The 18401-nt window shown below is 45.2% G+C and overlaps 1 protein-coding gene across 1 annotated transcript in view; it reads right to left on the bottom strand.

Moving 5' to 3' along the window:
- Window positions 1-18357, bottom strand: part of Socs4 (suppressor of cytokine signaling 4) — a 20127-nt gene extending 1770 nt beyond the window's left edge. The window contains exons 1-2 of the mRNA XM_010632691.3: window positions 18058-18357; window positions 5-259 (exon numbers count right to left, since the gene is read on the bottom strand). Of these exons, the coding sequence (XP_010630993.1) occupies window positions 5-164 (160 nt within the window). The 5' untranslated portion in view covers window positions 165-259; window positions 18058-18357. The remainder of the gene's footprint in view (window positions 1-4; window positions 260-18057) is intronic.
- Window positions 18358-18401: the final 44 nt, after the last annotated feature.

Below are 18401 nucleotides of genomic sequence, written 5' to 3'. Positions count from 1 at the left end.
CCATCCCCGTCCTGCGCCTCGGCGTCTGCGCCCTCGGCCCTGCGCGACCACGACAGCTTCTTGCCGCTCCACACGTAGCCATCCTTGCGGTCCGCGCTCCTGCTCCTGCTCGTCTTGGGCCTCACGTCCATGTTTTTATTACCGTTGTCACTACTTTCTGCCATTTTAACAGATCATCCCCAAATTCCAGCAGCGTTATAAATACTGCTCTTTCAGTTTTTCCAACAGGAAGCTTCTTCTGGCCACTTTCTGGGCGTATCTAAGGGGGAAGAAAAGTCATTAGCCTGGAGTTGTCCACTTTCCACGGTTTACAATGTGAAGCCCAATTAGACACAAGGAAAACATAACTACTACATGAACAGGGTCGGGAATGTGGACCAGGAAACGCCAAGCCTCTTCTCTTGGCCATCACTTGTGCCCCAACAGGGTAACTTCAACTCCTGAGTACCGTTTCTTAGAGGACCCGCTATTGTCCCCTCACTTCTTTGCCTTGCCACCATCCCTGATTAAAGCGCAGCAGGCTTCTTGCAGAAATGGGGCACCAAGGCCTTTCCCAGGAAGGAGCATTTATTGCAGAGCACAGGGTTCAGGCAGTTAAATTAACCCAAAAGGCTGGGCCCCAATGGTGACAGAGTTTTGCCTTTTATACATTTCTTGTGTCTGCCTCTAACACAACCCAGCCTGACTGGGTACAACCTATGTCAGAGCACACTGGGACGACACCCGTGTAGCTACAACTGTGCTGTGCTGCCTTTCTTAGTTCTGAGGGGGCCTCCCTCTGCCCCAGTCCCTCAGGAGGAGCCAACCACATTCTCCACTTTGAGGCTTGGACCCCTTATTTTGGGTCAGTGAGCATCATTATGTGTGTGGCCATCTTTCTTTTGAGCAAAACCTCAATGAGGCTGGAGAGACTGTAAGCAGGGAAGCTGGCAGGGTAGGATCAGACAAGCTTTCATGAAGAGCACACCATCTGAGGGGTCTGAATCTCCTGAAGGTTGAAAACCATCCTTTAATGTTCTGGGGTCCTAGCCTTTCCAGGTCTGGACTAGGATATGAGCAAATTTTTTTTTTTTAACCTAAAATGCGACATCTTCTGTGACTTATCATCTATCTATAGGCAGTGGTTGCTCAAGTTAAACTTTTCAAACTCCTCTGTCTGAGGTAGAAAGTAAGGCTAAGCAGTTTTGACAGACAGTTTTTTTTTGGGGGGGGGTACAGGGGATTGAACTCCAGCCCTTGCACTTTAAAAGGCAGGCAGCAGAACTGCTGAGCCAAATTCCCAGCCCCAGTATTGTGCATTCTGGTTTGCTGTTTTGTTAACAAGTTAAGGGCTTTGGCAGTTTCATTAGTTGTAATTTCTCCAACTGCTTGTAGACTCATTTTGTGGTTCAGCATGTAAACGGGGGTGCCATAGTCCCAAGACCATCTCTTGCCCAGGTAGCAGGGCCAATATTGGATCATAGGCTTGGGAGGCCATTCATCACCCTGTTAATTACCCATTTGTAAGGCATGCCGGTTTCTTTGTCCCCATACACCTGGACCCCCAGCAGCTCTCTCTGGGCAAGTGGCCTCAGGAAAAAAGATGGACAGATTGTTCTTAATACAGGACCCTGGCCAGTTGGCGAGTAAGTGGAGGCTGTTGGCCTGTAAGTCCAGTATAGTCTGTCTGGATCTCCCCATTTCACGGCCACGTCAGCACTGTTTTAAGTCTGAGATGGGAGAAGTTAGACAAGGGGCAGGGATCTGGCTCAAGATAAGCTGTGGACCCCCACCATTTGGTTTTCCAGGTGGGTAAGTTATAAAATCTTTGGCTCAGGCACATTAAGCTCTGACAGGACAGTGAGCCTATACTCTCCACTGGGCAAAGCAATTGTTTTTAATGACTGAGGTCTCGAGAGGCCAAATCCCAGTGGGGTACCCCATTATACTGTAAGATTCACGGGGATCTAATTCTTTAGACACCCCCCATGGCCACCAATCACATGTTGGTTCCCTCATGCAGACAGCAGGAGGAGATCTTTAGAGTATGGACTACAGTCTGCTAATGCGAGGAACAAGGTTCTGGTTGTGATGGAAAGAGGAGGGAGGCTATTTTTTATTTCCTCACAAAAGGCATGGAAAATCTGATGGGATGTGATTGAATGGGCTTGAATGGGTGGTCTTTTCTCTGCCCATGGACCGAGATGCGCCATTGCCATCTGGAATCTCATGGATTAATAGAGTAAATTTATAGTTACAGGCCTTTGATTGACAACCTGATGTAGCAGCTCCCTTTTGAGGGAGCACTGCTATGGCCTCTTTTTTCTCAAGCAGCCTATGAAACACAGCTCCAGCTGGGGCATAAAAACTCAGAGTCTAGGCAGGTAAATTGCCTTCCTTGCATGTGTACTTGTGACAGAGTTGGTGTTTTCACTTCCAATCTAGGCCTCCACAGGTGTAACCAGAGTCCTCAGCCCTCAATGGTAAGAGCTGGTTTCTTCTGTATGAGAGATGTCTCGGGCCAATACCTCTAACTGAACACACGTCTAAGTTACTGACACCGGTTTTCTGGGTTAGTAACTCATGTCCAGCTGACCAAAGTCCCCTTCTTCTTGATAGGATCAGACTTTTAACCAATCTTTTTGAGTCAGGGTCTAGGTATGTAGCCCAGACTGGCCTTGAACTCACATCGATCCTCCTGCCCTAGCCACCCCAAGTGCTGGGATTACAGGCATGCACCACCATACCCAGTTTATCAATCTTGAATGGGGGAGTGCTACAGTCAAAACAAGTACTTTGATTTTCCTGTTGGCTGGTAGAATAGGTAGGCTGTCTTGTTATGTGTGCAGGTTCCTGGGACCCTTCCCTGGCATGAGGAGTGGGTGTGGGAGAATAAATTCCAAGTAGCTCCCTGGCCTGACCTGGCTATTGGAATACATGTGGGTCACATGACGGGGCCCTCAGTAATGAACAGCCAATACCAGCAGAGCATATTACCCAAAAGAGCAAGGTGAGGCTATCAGGCACCTCTCGCCACATTTCTAGCCGGCTGGGGAAGTATCGGCAAGGGCTATGGCAAAAATCAGAGCTAGAGTCCCAAATACAGTTAAGAACCAGGGATTGCAGCACACAAGAGATGGCCAATCACAGAAAAGGGACATAGTTGGTGTGGCCAGTCGGTGGTGTCCTGTGGCCTTTGTTTTACATGAACCAGTCAGCCTCCAGTGACTCGGGCAGAGCTATTGTCTCCTGATGGTGTCTCTGAAGTCCAGGCCGGCTTTTTCAGGATTGTCAGCTTCATGCTACTGTGTGAATCTAGGGACAATCTCAGCCATAATGGTGAATTGGCCCCTCCAAAGGGCTTGGACATTTTTATTTGTACCTATACAGCATATCCTGGTTTAAAAGAGTGGGTATCCACGGTCAGACTCATTCTTTAACCCACTGCTGTACAGTGGCTATGGTTGAGCCTCTGGAGGCTGCAAGCTTTGCTTCCCAGTCTGCTTTAGTTTCCTTGAGCGGCCACGGTGTCTCCTTTCTGGTGTCACTGACAGTGCAGGACTGTGGCTCTATTAGGGGCCCATACAGCATCTAGGAGTTTAAGGAGTTCTCTACCATAATTATGTCTTTTACTTGAGTTTATTAGACTCTTTTCTTTGTACAGAGCCCTATGTACGTGGAGGATGGGGAAGGCACACTTGGAGCCTGTGTGTACTTTCTCGTGTACCCCTGCTGTCGGTTGGAGCAGGGTGATAAACTCTGCCTTTTGTGCCAAGGTCCCTTTTGGCAGACTTTGTCTCAATGCTGGAATTTAGGGTTACCAGAGAGTATCATCCAAGGCATTCTCCCTCTTTTATAAAATCGCTATGGCCAGTGAAATACTCAGCATCAGGCTCCTTCAGGGGCCAGTCTCTCCAGTCCAGTCCTGGTCAGGCTGGTGCCGCCCAACAGACAGCAGTTGTGAGGTTCAGGGTCCCCACCACTTCCAAGTGGATGTGCAGATTTTTACATAGCATCCCCCAATATCTAACCATCCTGGTGTTAGGTGGTCAGTATTGTCCTTTATACTCCATGAGTGTCAGGAGTGAGTGTGGCACTCAGTCAGTTCTTGTCACATAGTCAGTTTGTCAGCCTCTGCCACCGAGAGGGCTGCAGCTACGAGCACACACAGAGTGGCCAGCCCCGAGCGACAGAGTCAAGGTGTTTGGAGAGGGATGTCACCGGCCGATGCCACAACCCTAATGCCTGGTTAAAACAGCCACTGCTATGCTGGTAGGCCTGTGGCCGTGCAGGAAGGGTTGACTCATGTCTGGAGGCCCCACGCCTCTTGCTTTGGCGGGGCCTGTTTCATCTCTTCGAAGGCCCTTTGCCAAGACTGAGAAGTACCCAAATTCTACAAAAACCCGCAGCCCCCCAAGGAACTCCCAGACTTGGTGTCAGGTTGTGGGAACTGGGATCGAACAAACTGCTTGCTTTCTCTTGGACCCAAGTGGATGCTGTCCCTGTGGCAAATGGAAACTGAGGTATTTGACCCCCTCCTGGCAAATCTGGGTCCTTTCTACTGGAGCCCTTGTAGCCAGGCCCCCGCTGGAGAGTGAGGAGCTTTTCTCATGTAATCCTCCCACAACCTTCTGGTCAGCAACAAACTATCTGCATTCTGGAACAGGAACAGTCATGCTGATCTGCTGGGAAGTATCTCAGATCAGTGGCCAGCACTGGGGCAAAGACGGTCGGGGAATTTTTGAAACTTGGGGCAGCCTGGTCCAAGTCAGCGGGCCGTTGTCATCATTTTCTGGATTTTTTCCACTGGAAGGCGAAGACTGGCTGCCTCTGAGGGGTCAGGCAGATATAGAAGGCACCTCTGAGGCCCAGACATGTGCGGAAGGCAGCATCAGTGGGGACAAGACTCAGGAGTGCTGAGATTTGAGACAGCTGGGTGCAATGTGACGTAGGCCTGCTCTACTGCTTGCAGATCCAAATCAGCGGTTATGGTCTATGCCTGCCTCCTGGACTGGCAAGAGGAGTGTCCTGGGGTAACTGACAAGTTTCTGGATCCCAAACTGTGCCTTGCAAGGGATGAATTAACTGCTTTTGGTGAACTGGCTCTGTCAGGTATGTTCCAGTCCAATCTGGTGGGTTATCTTTTGCCCCTACACCAGCTGAATTGAAAGTCATTTGGGGCTGCAGCTTTTTCTACCAGAACTCGATCCATTAAAGCCACAGGGCAGTCAGGGAGGTATAGGAACTCACGGATGACATTATGGTCAGCTAAAACGCATCTCAGAGCAGCAGGAAAAGTGTGGTGTGCTCAGCTGCCGGTGGCCCCCGAGAGCGGCTCATCTCTGTGTGAGGGCCATGGCTTGGGTCACCACAGAAGCTCTGACCCGTGTCCACCTTGAAGTCAGACCCCCCACATTTATTCTGACCACAGGCTCCTGGGGACCCAACACAACAGAGCCTGGTCTGTCCTAGTCCTTCTCATAGTCTTCTATGGCAATGTATAAAGTCACTTTTGGGGGCCCGCAAATGCTGTTTGGTATCGTTCCTGGACCACAGGGCCTCTTTTCTTGCTGGGGGCCCTGCTGCAGCACTCCTGCTTTGAGCGCCCCTCCCCCCACGGCAAAGGAAACACACTGGTTTCATCCTAACTCTGGTCCTGGGCAAGATCTTTCCTGCTGTTCCCCTTTTTTTTTTGTCCCAGCCACATCCCTGTGGGGTACCCTTCCGCGGATGCGGATGGAGACCAGAGTCACTGCTGCCCTTTTTGTCAGCTCCCACCCTCCCGCTATGCATCTCATTCACACACAGCAATGCCAACCCGCCCAGTATTCAGCACCCAGTGCCTCAGGGTTGTGGTTTGGTTCTGGCAGAACTTACCCGGGCAACCCCAACCCGGGGAGGTGACCAGACTCCCCTTCTACCTCTTAGAGGGAGGCAGGTTTACCACAAGGAAGCCAGGCTCTCACCGATCTGAAAGGCGGCATTCCCCAAGCTAATTCCCAAGCCTCACCAGGATCTGCTGTGCACTAGGGCTTTAACCCTGGCACACTGGGAGGAGCCAATCTCCCTATGGATCAAGTAGTCCGCTGGCACCACGCGAGCCCCCACCCCCAGCACCCCTAGGCTCGCACCCCAGCAACAAAGCATGTGGGATGCACTTTCTGACTCCAAATCCTGGGATGAGCCCCCAAGAAATGTAGCAGGATTCTCGCGGAGATAGGCAAGCCTCCAGGCTTTTCCCAGGAAGTAGCACTTATTTGTGCTGGCGTGAGGCTCAGTGGGTTAATACTCAAAAGGCTAAGCCTCAGTCACAGTGGAATTTTGCCTTTTTCAAAATTTTTCTGTCTTTGACTCTCTTAAATTTAACACACTTAACATACTGCAGCCTAAGTACAATCTGTCACAGAGCCTCAGAGCCGTACTGGAACTGTACTCATGTATCTAGGAACTAACTGCTGAGCTTCCTCTCTAAGGTTCTGAGAAGAAGACTCCCTCCCTTCACTGTGTTCCTTCCAGAGGGCCTGTCCACACTCCTCCAGGGAAGGCTCCTGCCTCGATCTTAGAGGTGAAGGTGTCCGGTTTAAAACAGGGAATTAGCACTGAACAATAGGAATACCAACAGTAATTCCCAGTCCAGTCCTGTCAACTCATTTCAATAAGTGGGTGAAGTCACTCCATCTAGGAACAAGTTTAGAAAGTACCCAATAAACCGGGCGTGGTGGTGCACGCCTATAATCCTAGTACTCGGGAGGCTGAGGCAGGAGGATTGCCCTGAATTCAAGGTCAGCCTGGGCTACATAGTGAGTTCAAGGACAGCGTGGGTTACATATCGAGATCCTTCTAAAAAAAAAATTAGCTTTCCAGATCACTTGAATTTCTATAGGCACTGCTTTTCCTGTGAAGTTGGCTAGACACACAAGAATTCACATTGTCCATATTGAGTTTCGTGAAGACTCATGGTAGTGATTGGTTGTAAATAGAATTTACTTAAGAATTTGAGAAAAGTTCTACAATCCTGAATATTTTGCAAATAAAAGCTTTATTTTGTGACTGAGAAAATCAGTCACTCAACATTCTAATTATGATTTCTGATTATGGCAGAACATTAAGAAGCCCAACCACCAAGTAAATATTTATAGACACTTGGATCCATTTTCAAAGTCACATAATCTGAAATAAGGAAGTGACTATACTGGCAATGACTGGCAAGTGCTTATAAGTGTGAACTATTGAAACTGACTTGCCACAGAGTGTTCCATTTTAAATACTCAATCACATCTGGTGATCAGACTTCTAATTTTATGAAGTAAGCTCGCTGGTATCTAATCACTTCAAAAACATAGGGGAAATGTTTCTTATCTAATTCTGAAAAAAATACCACAGCACAGCAAAAATTAAATTCAACCCTATGTTCTGTCTGTTGACTAAATTCCACTGAACAAAAATAAGCAAGGAGAAACAACAAAGGCTGAAGAACAGAAAGTGTCACTAAGGCCTGAAATGCCTGATGCTTTTATTTACCACATGAATATCAAAATAGCTGCAATGAGCTCTAGAGCAACACTGCTCACTTCTAAGTCGTGGTATTTCTTTTTTCATTTCCCGTTTTTGACAATACTGCCATCTTTACCAGGGCCTGGCCTTAAAATCTTTCTCTCTCACCTCCTGATTGTCTTTAAAAAATTACCAGATCGCCTTACAAAACCTTTCAGTGACTCTCACACTTCCTCAGTGATTACTGTTTCTATTACTAAATTTCATAAGGAGTAGTAAAATTCAATTTCCCTTCAAAGAACAAAAAATGAAAGCAGCTTTTTGTTTTTTCCTGATTATAAAATAATTACCCAGTTTGAGATGGCTGAGTGAAATGTTCTTCCCTCAGAAGTCTGCCCAAAAGAAAAGGGAAAATGAGAAAAATCAAACTTAGCTGGGTGCGGTAGTGCGTGCCTGTAATTCAAGTCCCCTGAGGGGCTGAGGTAGGAGGACTGCAAGTTGGATCTCAGCCTGGGCAACTTACCAAAACAGGGCCAGGGATGTAGCTCAGTTCAAAGGCCTTAAATTCAACTCTCCTTTTCTAAAAAAATAAAGTCCCAAACCTCCCAGCTGGGAGTGTAGCTCAGTGGTAAGAGTACTTGCCTAGCACATATGAGGTCATGGATACAACATGCCCCCCCACTAAAAAAAAAAAACCCCATCTTCAATCATTCAAACTAACAAAAATATCCCAAGTCATGCTGTAAGGATGGAAAATGGAGGCACACAATGGACTCAGTGTGGAGCGTTAGGTGACATGGACCTGGGGCCACCAAACAGGCAAAGTTCAGGACTCACAGCAGCAGGTGTGATGGAAAGTATGGGTGATGAGCAGGGAGGAGATGGGGAGGCAGGCTGCAAATCTGCTAAGAGCCGCTGGACTTCGCTGGCTCTTACTGTGATGCTTAGAGCAGGTACGATATTTAGTTATTTGGAGAAACTGAACTAGAAAAGGCCCAGGGCTTTGGATAGTAGATGTGGCACAATGTAGAGAGGCCGGGGACTAGAACCAGAATGACCAAATAAAACTTCTTAGTCTCTTCTTCCATGCAAGTCTTAGAACTCCAGAGCCCAGACTGATATTTTCCAAAGAAGAGAAGACACTTTGCTGCAGAAACAGTGGCCAAAGAGAAAAGAAACATAAAATAAAATTATGGATGCTGACAGCTGAGAGAACCCCAGTAAAAAGCTAGAAGGCATCCCTTCCCAAGCCTGCCACAAACATAGCTGCCAGGAAGCACAGCTGTGTGCTCCAAAGACAATCAACAGATTTTTGCAGGAAAGCTCCTCACAGAAATGATAGACTGACACATACAGGAATTGGAAAAACCAGTAACTGCAGAAGGATTAGAAAATAAATACTGGTTTCCGGGCTGGGGGTGCAGCTCAGTTGTGGAATGGTGCTCAGTAGCACTGAGGTCCTGCTTTCCACCCCCAGAACCACCACCAAAGCCACATTTATTCCAAGCCAAGAGGAGACAGCACAGCTATGAATAAGATGTTCTAAAAAGGAGCTGGGGCTGAGCAGAAAGTAAGAAAGCATTGGGAAATTTTAAATCTGATTTTAAAAATCAATACGCAATAGCAACGTTAGAGAGAAAGTTGAGGAAATGAGAAAATAATGGCCAACGAGGGAGATGAGCCCAAGATTATAAACATCCCACAGGAAATAAAAGGTGGAGGGGTTATTTACCAAAAGAAACATTTCAAAGTTTCCCAGGGAGCAAACTTAGCCATTTCTGATTCAGATTGCCACACGATGCTAGGACTGTACTAAAGCCAATTAAAATCTAGAAAACAAGAGAAAACCCCTCAGAACCTAAATACTGAAATAGCCTGCTGAACACCAAAGAACATTATTGCAAAAACAGCCCTACAGGTAAAGAGGGCATATAGGCTAGGTAGGCACCCCTAATAGAAAACCGGATACTTTGTAAGTGTTGACCCAAGCCAGGGGCTGAGAACCTCATACCAGACCTTGCGTGCCAGGTCACGGTCAGAACATAGGCACACACGAGCCCTGTAAAGTAAGGGGTACACGAAGCCTCCCTGAATTCCATGCACAGATACGGGAATATCCCCAACTCCAATAAGACAGAAGTGCTTCTGGTGGCAGATAAGGGATGTCCACCTACCTAAAGTCTTCCTGAAAAGACACCCAGCCAGTGAAATACGGAAAGAAAATAATTTTCAGACATGCAAGTTACCAATGATTTTGCTTCATATTAGATGATAGGCTCTTCTAAAGCAGGTGGAAACTAAACAAGGAAGACCTGCAATGTGGAAAAGGTGGTAAGTTCTGGGGAACATGAAGAAGGGGTGAGCCAGATGGCGAAGTGGGTGGAGTGGGGGTGGGGGTGTAGGCCACATAACCACTCAGATACCCAAGTTTGAAGGCGGAGAGGTCTTCAGGAGAAAAGAGATGGACTTTTGGGAAATTTAGGGTTCCCCCCCTGCTTTTTTTGGTACTGAGGATCGAACTCAGGGCCTTGTGCTTGCTAGGTAAGTGCTCTCCATTGAGCTAAATCCCTAATCTTCTTTGGGAAATTTAAAGGATGATAAAGCAAATTGAAAAAAAGATTAGGCAATAACTCATTATAGAAAAACTAAAAAATTGGTAGGGCATGGTGGCCCATGCCTGTAATCCCAGCACTTGGGGGGCTGAGGCTGGAGGATTGCCATGAGTTTGAAGCCAGCCTGAACTAAACAGTGAGACTAAATCAATAAGTAGTGAGTGACAGTTACATAGTCATCAAAACTGGTGCAGCCAAGAACCACGGTGCAGGTCCATACTTCCAGCTACTCCACAGGCTGAGGCAGAGAGATTGCAAGTTTCAGGCCACTTAGTGAGACGCTGTCTCAAAAAGGGTACAGATGTAGCTCGGCACAAGGCCCTGGGTTTAGTCCTCAGTGCCATCATAGAAAAAAATTGTGGTATTGTGGTATACCTCTAATACGATGGAGAGAAAAACCGGAAGTAAATTATCTCCTACAAGAGGAACCCAACATGCAATGTGAAAATGGATGTATCATAGGAGAATAGGCATACGATTTAGCGAAACACCAGAAAAAGTTAAAATACCTGGAAGTAGATGCCTGTGGGGTGTGGTTATTGAGTAATGCAGCATTTCTTAGCTTACCTGAGGTTTTTGACTCGATTTAATGTTAAATTCATTTTGATGAATATTAAAGTAATTAACTCATTCACTGCAAAAAAGTCAAGCCAGGCAAAAAGTCACGGAGAAGAAAAGCTCACCCTAACCTAACAGAGAGTAACGGCCCCTCGAATGTTCATCCTCACTGTTGGTATGGTCGTGCCTGGCAAGTGTGCAGGCTCAGGGACGTGGCTTAGGTCTCACTTCGGCTCCAGGACAAGTGTGTGTCACCTGCAAAAATCAGGTGCTGATGCCTCTCATGGCTGGCGTCACCCCGGCAGCCCCGCTGGGGTCACCTGAGGGTGAGCCCATAAAGTGCTCAGGCCCTGTAAGTAAACGCCAGTGTGTACTTTCATGTATTAGAAAATCAAGATCAGATATGCTGTTTGGCTACAGCACCTAGGCGAGTTTTACAGAGCTGGCTCACAAAAAGGAAATCAGACTACCTGTCTCTAGCGCGATACTAACTACAGAGTAGAGACATTTATGAGCAAATATAATTTGGAGGAAGTTAGCGAGTGTTTCCAGGTGAAAAGAGATCAATGGCTACTAGAGCTGGCATCAATAGTGTCATTTTCCTCCCAAGACACAAGCTCCGGCCTTCCTCGGTACAAGCTGACTTCGGCATGGTTTGCCACCTTGGAAGGAAGAGCTCCAATCAATGATCTATGGATTTCAGGTTAGCCGTTCTCAGCACACTAATGCTGCAATGTCCATAAAACAGTGAAAAATACCAACGTCCTACACAAGTCTTCTACATTTTCCATATATTTCAGAATTACTGCACTGAAAATCTTCTGGCTGGTTATGCGTCACATTGACCTCAGAAGTACAACCTTCCTTATATAAGCTTTACAGAGCCATTCTTTTACTAGAAATCTCCGAGTTCATGATCAAGAAATCCTACTCTTACCCACATCCAGTGGTACATGCCTATAATCCCAGCTACGTGGGAGGCTGATGCAGGAGAATGGCAAATCTGAGGCCATCCTGGACAACTTAGTGAGATTATCTCAAAATAAAATAAAAAAGGGCTAGAAATGCAGGTTAGCAGTACAGTGCTTGCTTAACATGCACAAGGCCCTGGGTTCCAGCCACAACCTGCAAACAAACAAACAAAACGGTGTTCTGCCATATCATGTATGTTCCAGTTGTTAAGTTTTCAAAGTAGGAAGTATAACTTCTATTTAGATTATCTAAAAGGTAGAAAAAGCCAGGTGTGGTGGTGCATACCTGTAATCCCAGCACCTAGGAGGCGGAGGCAGGAGGACCCCCATAAGTTCAAGGCCAACCTGGGTTAAAAATGAGTTCAAACCCAGCCTAAACTACACATTGAGACCCTATCTCAAAAACAAAAAAACAAAACAAAACAAAAACCACACCAAAACACACACGCGCGCACACACACACACACACACACACACACACAAAACAACTGGAATTCATTAAATTGAATACATGGTCAGTAATTACCATCACTGTCAGACTGTCATTTGTTGGATGGATGGAATGCTATTTCTGAGGATACAGTAGCAGCCCCCCAAATCTGACAAGTTACAGTAAGCCCTCTCCATTTCTTTATTTTTGCTGTATTGAGGGTGAACCCAGGGGTACTCTACTGCTGAGCTACATCCCTAGCCATTATTATTTTTTATTTTTGGGGCAGGGTCTCATTAAGCTGTCCAGGTTGGCCGTGAACTTGCCACCCTCCTCCTCAGCCTTCAGAGGAGATGAGATACAGCTGTGTGTCATTGTGCCCGGCTATATGTTATTTATTTAATTTGGGGGGGAGTACTGGGGATCACACTCGGGACCTTGCGCTTGCGAGGCAGGCAGCGGCACTACTGAGCTGAATTCCCGGCCCTTGGGAGTTTTTAGAGACAGGGTCTTGCTATGAAATCCAGGTTGGCCTGGAACTTACAATGCAGCCTGGGCTGGCCTTGATCTCACAGTGATCCTAAGGAAACACATTCTCAAAACAAGTGCATTTAATTGGTCATATCATGGTATAAGTAACGTCTCTGTACTGAAACACAGAGAACAGAAAGAATTTTCTAATTCCTTTCAGAAGTTTCATTAAACCAAGATTCTTAAAAATCTTAAAAAGCTGGGGATGTAGCTCAGTGGCACCACGCCTGCCGGACAAGTGCAAGGTCCTGAGTTCAATCCCCAGTGTCAGGGAAAAAACAAAAAACCCCATAAAAATTCAGCTACAGTGCTTTCAACTGGAATAACATCATTAACTTTTAGTGAAAGCAAAACCATCTTTATTGTTATAAAGACTAAAGAGATTTTACGAAAGGTGCTTTGGTGTCCTGCTTACACATGTGAAACCTGAATGTAAAAGCAGTGTAGGGAACTGAATCGAGTGACTCATTGCAAATAGCCTATCATTAATTCTTGCAGTTTTATTTTATTTATTTATTGGTCTTTTTTTGCAGTGCTGGGGATTGACCCTGGGCACTTGTGAATGTTAAGAAAGTATACTATCACTGAGCTACGTACACTCCCAGCCCTTTTTATTTTTATTGTTTGAGACATGGTCTCATTAAATTGCCCAGACTGGCCTTGCCCTTGTGATCCTCCTGTCTCAGCCTCCTAAGTAAATGGGAGCACCAAATTGAAGATCTTTGCTAGAGTTGCAAAGGAGCTTTTTAATAAAGAGATTAAAAAAAGAGAGTGAGTGATCAAAAGAATCACTGCTTTGGCTCCAGATTCAATTTAATTTTTTATGAAGGGAGCTAAGTTACAGTGCTCTGGGGAGTAACAATGACATTTTAAAAAATCATTTCTTAATGAGCAAGATGTCTAAAACACAAGTTTATATAAAAGCTGTTTCAAGAAAGCAATTTCAGTGGCCATCTGGTTCCTGATTCTACCACCAACTGCATGGAAAAGGATAAGAAAATCATTGTCTTATGCGGCACTGTCACGAACATAAACCTTAAGTAATATTTAGTTCTGCTGAATAAGGCCAGGAAAAAAACTAAAACTTAATAAAAGGTTAAGCTTTACCTGGAAAATTAGTTTGTAATCTCTAAGATGTTGCATAACACAGTATTATATATTCTTACTTATCCATTGAACTTATGTCTTTAAATGCAGATGAACATCTAAAACCAGAGTTCATGTAAATACTAACTTGAACTAAATCTGGTCCATAAGAATCCATCACAATACATAAAAAATTCACAAACAAATCATTATTCTGGTTGTAATTCAGCCCAGGAATTCCCTACCGGATCCGCAACTCCAGGTTTACCTACTACTGTGTGCCCCAAACTTCCCGAAAGCCCTCTCTCTAATCATAGTCTGGGATATTTGATTTGGATTCTACAGAAACACTGAGGCTTTACTAATGGCATCTATTGGTGGCAGAAAACAGATGAGTTCCTTGGAGTGTTACAGATAAAAATAAATAAATAAAAAAAGAAAAAGAAAATGGATTTATTCATATGAGAAAAATGTTAAAAAAATTTAAAAATACATATATTTCTCATCACAAAAACAATACACAGATCAGGCCTGGGATTTAGCTCAGTGACACTGAGGCAGTGCCTGCCTCCCAAGTGCAAGGTCCTGAGTTCAATCCCTGGCACCCTTGCCTCCCCAAAAAACCAAAAACAAACAAACAGACAAACAAACAAAAAAAGATCAATTTCCCAGTTTTTTTTTTTTTTTTTTTTTTTTGGTACCAGGGATCAAACTCAGGTCCTTGTGCTTGCAAGGCAGGCAGCAGAAACACTGAGCTAAATCCCTGGCCCTCCCAGTAAATATTTTAAATATCCCATTTAAAGAGATAGCCAGGTCTTATGAGACTTAACTATGGTAATGGTAATTAAAAAAAGAAGAGAGTCCCTGGTTTAGCGCCACCACGCCCTCCCCTTGCCCCACTTTTTCTACTTCCTTTCCAATTAGTTTGATTATGCAGTGCTCCCCAGTGTGTAAGCTAGAAGACACCACCCAAAGATTTCATACATATTCTATGAAGGAATAGGTCACATTCCATGGTGACCACAGCTAAAAATAATGCACATTCTAAAATTGCTAATAGATTTTGAATGTTCTTACCACCAGAAGTTAGGCAATGAGTATGTTAATTAGCATGACTGAAGAGCTCTAGGTTGGCATCCAGCAAAAGAAGAAGCCCAGTGTGGTGGCCCAGGCCTGTGATCCCAGTGCTCAGGTCACTGAGGCTGAGGCAGGAGGATCACTGTGAGTTCAAGGCCAGCATGGACTATATAATGAGTTCAAGACCAGATTGAACTACATAATGAGACCGTCTCAAAAAAAGAAAAAAAAAAAAAGGAATTTTGTAGAATCTTAAAACCAGAGTATTGAAGATATATTATTAAAATATTTTAAGAAATAAGCTGAACAGATATATTTTTCCTGCCAATCTGTAATTTTTTTGGGCAGGGGTTTGAGACAGGGTCTCACTATGTAGTTGAGACTGACCCGGAACTCACTATGTAGCCCAGGCTGGTCTCAAACTCACAGTGATCTTCCTGCCTCAGCCTTCTGAGTGCTGGGATTACATGTGCCTGGCTGTAATCCCAGCACCCAGGAGGCTGAGGCAGGAGGATTGCCTGCCTGGACTACATAGTGAATTCAAGATCAGCCTGGACTACACAGCAAGACCCTGTCTCAAAAACAAACAGATAAACAAACAAAACCAATACGTGCTTATAATACATGGGATGTTCAGAAAAATTTAAGGAGGGGGAAAAAAGGTATATTTTCATTACTCAGAGACAAGCAGTTTTCACACTTTTGCTGAACTCTTGTCCTACAGGGCAATGTAATCTGAAGAGAAAGTATTCAAAAATTAAGAACCAACATGTTTTCACTATCCCATGTTTAAAAATAAGCACTGTAAAAACTGTACAGTGGGAGCTAAAGTTGTGACCCTGCCACTCCCCAGGGATACTGTTTTGAAATCAACCTCCTTTAGAGGTGGGGATGTAGTGCAGGGGCAGTGTGGTCACCCAGCACGCACGAGGCCCTGGGTTTACTTCCAACACTGCAAAGCAAACTCATTTAGCTTCTGTTTTCTCACTGTAAAATTTGTACATGGTTTTATGATCAGGATTAAAATGTATGAAAATAACATACATTGAGATTAATGAAAATGAGTACAGTATGAGCAGACTAGTGGCAAAATTAACAAAAAGGAAAGAGGGGGCCAAAAAAAAGGGCAAGGCTAGAAAATCTGCGCAAAGACACGCCTTGGACACCTAAAGATGAAGGGGATGTAGCTCTGTGCAGAAGCCCTGGGTTCGATCTTCAGTGCCACAAAACAAAAACAAAGCTCCTCCCCTAAGGCAATACCCAACATGCCCTCTTGGACAAATTCTGCAGGATTCTCACAGTATTTATTTATATAGACAACACCAGTGCTGGTAGAATAATAACGTATCTATGTTTTCTCACCTATTTCCTAAACCAATACTACTGTGGCCTAGAAGTATTGACGTGGTCACAACAGAGCTAACAAACATTCACTGCATTTAATCTTTGTTCCACCATGGCATCTTACTCAGCTACCCACTCTGGTGAGACACATGCTGTTACTGATGAATACATGCATTTGGAAAACTGACACCCATCAGGTACACTGGTTTCATTTTAAAAAGCTATGTTGTCCTAGTTGGACAATTCTGTCCTAATCAGGCAGTATCTCCTTTGTACAAGCTTCACTCCTGCAGTGCCAAATGGTATATATGGTCTGAACATTTCTCTTTCAACAGGACCAGAAACTCACGACAGGCATTAAAATTTGTGGGCATCTGACTGAAACAAATGGAACTGTGAAAACATGTTATATTAGCAAAAGCATAGATAGGACTTTTTTTTTTCCTGGTGCTGGGGATTGAACTCAGGACCTTGCCCTTTCAAGGCAGGTCCAGTGCCATGGAGCTAAATCACCAACCCCAGACATGACTATTTAATTTAACATTTGAAAAATTTTACTTGGTAATGACTTAAATCCCACTTTAAATGAAACCACCAAATACCTGCCCAAAGTACTCTGTTAGTAACGTAAGACATGAATTACACTTCTGAAAGTACCACCCATGGACTCTTAGTCGGATAGAACTAAGAGATGAGGGATCTGGCATTTAGGAAAGCAAAGAAGTATATTCAAGGTCACAAAATGTGTCAGAGTTAAAATTAAAGCCTAGAATTATTCAATCCTAAGGCCTAGGCTCATTCAAAACACATGTGAAATCTGCAAAGGAAATTTTTCTTTAACCTATGATTCAAATGTTTTGATTCCTAAGGCAGAAAGGACAGATAAGTGGACACCATTCATAGTTTTAAAGTCACCAGGTATCACAGACGAATCTGAAGTATATTATAGCTATAGCTCTTTTCAATTTTCAGATATTTCTTATGCTGAGCTGAGAGTACCACGCTAAAATCTCATTATGATTTATTCAAAATAGAAACGAATATTATGAGAGCTCCTGTGAACTCTACTCTCTCCACTGATATTGTTACTCAGGCAAAAAAATTATAAATCAGTCTGTCCCCCAAAAGAATGATCTCTAAATAAAATTAGGTTACTCAGACTTTGCCATCTGAAATCCTCTTGTTCCTCTTGTTGGAAATCCACAGCAGATTCTCCTCCCACAATCCTTAATTTCTTCTTGAGCCAATCACCCTTCCTTTTCATTCATGCACAAATCTCCGCTTTAAGCAAGCCTATGTGGAGCCCTAATACTAAAAGCAACGCCTCAAACGGTGACATCAAGCCAAGAACAAGATCTAACTGCGCTTGCAACTTTTCACAAGGGGACTAGACTGGAAGGGAAATCTACGACGGAAAAACGTCTCTCAGTACATTAAATCTGATCGATTCACAAAAACCCTGCAAATTTCTCAAAGATAAACACTCATGAAAGAGCATCGTTGTGAAGGTTTTTATCAGAGACCGGTCCAACAACTCGGAGAATGTGAAGACCCAAAGCGTAATCTTGAGGGTCAAGACTTAGATTGCAAGTGTCAAATGAAACACTCAACAATACAGTTTACTTAGCTCTAGCTCTTCATTTAGATCTAAACATGCGCTTCGGTGAACTTTTTCGGTGAGATCTGAATAGGGAAGTACAAGTTACCTTTTAAAGAACTACCTAAACAGAGCCGCAAGATGTAAGCATTAATTAAACCTTTATCTCTACAGTCGTGACAAGGTGAGGACATCAAGGGGGCGAAGATGAAAGGTTCGACTAGGTCTCCCTAGTTATCCAAAGATCATCTAACCGTGCTCCAAGAAGGGGTTGTCCAGTTCAAGGACTCGGACACGGTGGCCGGGAGGGCAGCCTGGAGGGTAAGGGCAGGACCCCGGCCGACACGGCCAGGCAGCGGCCTCCCTTCCCCCACTCACCTCCCGGAGCGCGGCTGCACAGAGGCCGCGGGATAAACTGCCGCCATCATCACCGCCATCACCCCGGGCGCCCGAGGAAGTGGAGAAAGGAGGCCCAGCCGCTCCCGCACCGCGTGCAGGTCCTAGAAGGCGGATGCCCTTCTGCCAACCCGCGCCTTCCCCTCCCCTCGACGCAAGGTTCCAGTCTCCGACTTCGCAATCACCGCCCCCGCCTGCTCCCCAGGCGCCACCACCACTTCCGCGTTCCCCTCCTTACTTTCCTCCCTCATTCTCCCAGCAACCCGCTCTTCTCCCCGCGGCCGGCGCGACGTGACGTCACCACCCCGCGACACGGGTCGGCGCCT

This window comes from Fukomys damarensis, unplaced genomic scaffold, assembly GCF_012274545.1.
Source record: "Fukomys damarensis isolate Sample0158 unplaced genomic scaffold, DMR_v1.0_HiC HiC_scaffold_17, whole genome shotgun sequence".
Classification (NCBI taxonomy): Eukaryota; Metazoa; Chordata; class Mammalia; order Rodentia; family Bathyergidae; genus Fukomys; species Fukomys damarensis.
Note: the sequence above shows the minus strand (reverse complement) of the source record. Positions and strands in the feature narration are given on the sequence as shown.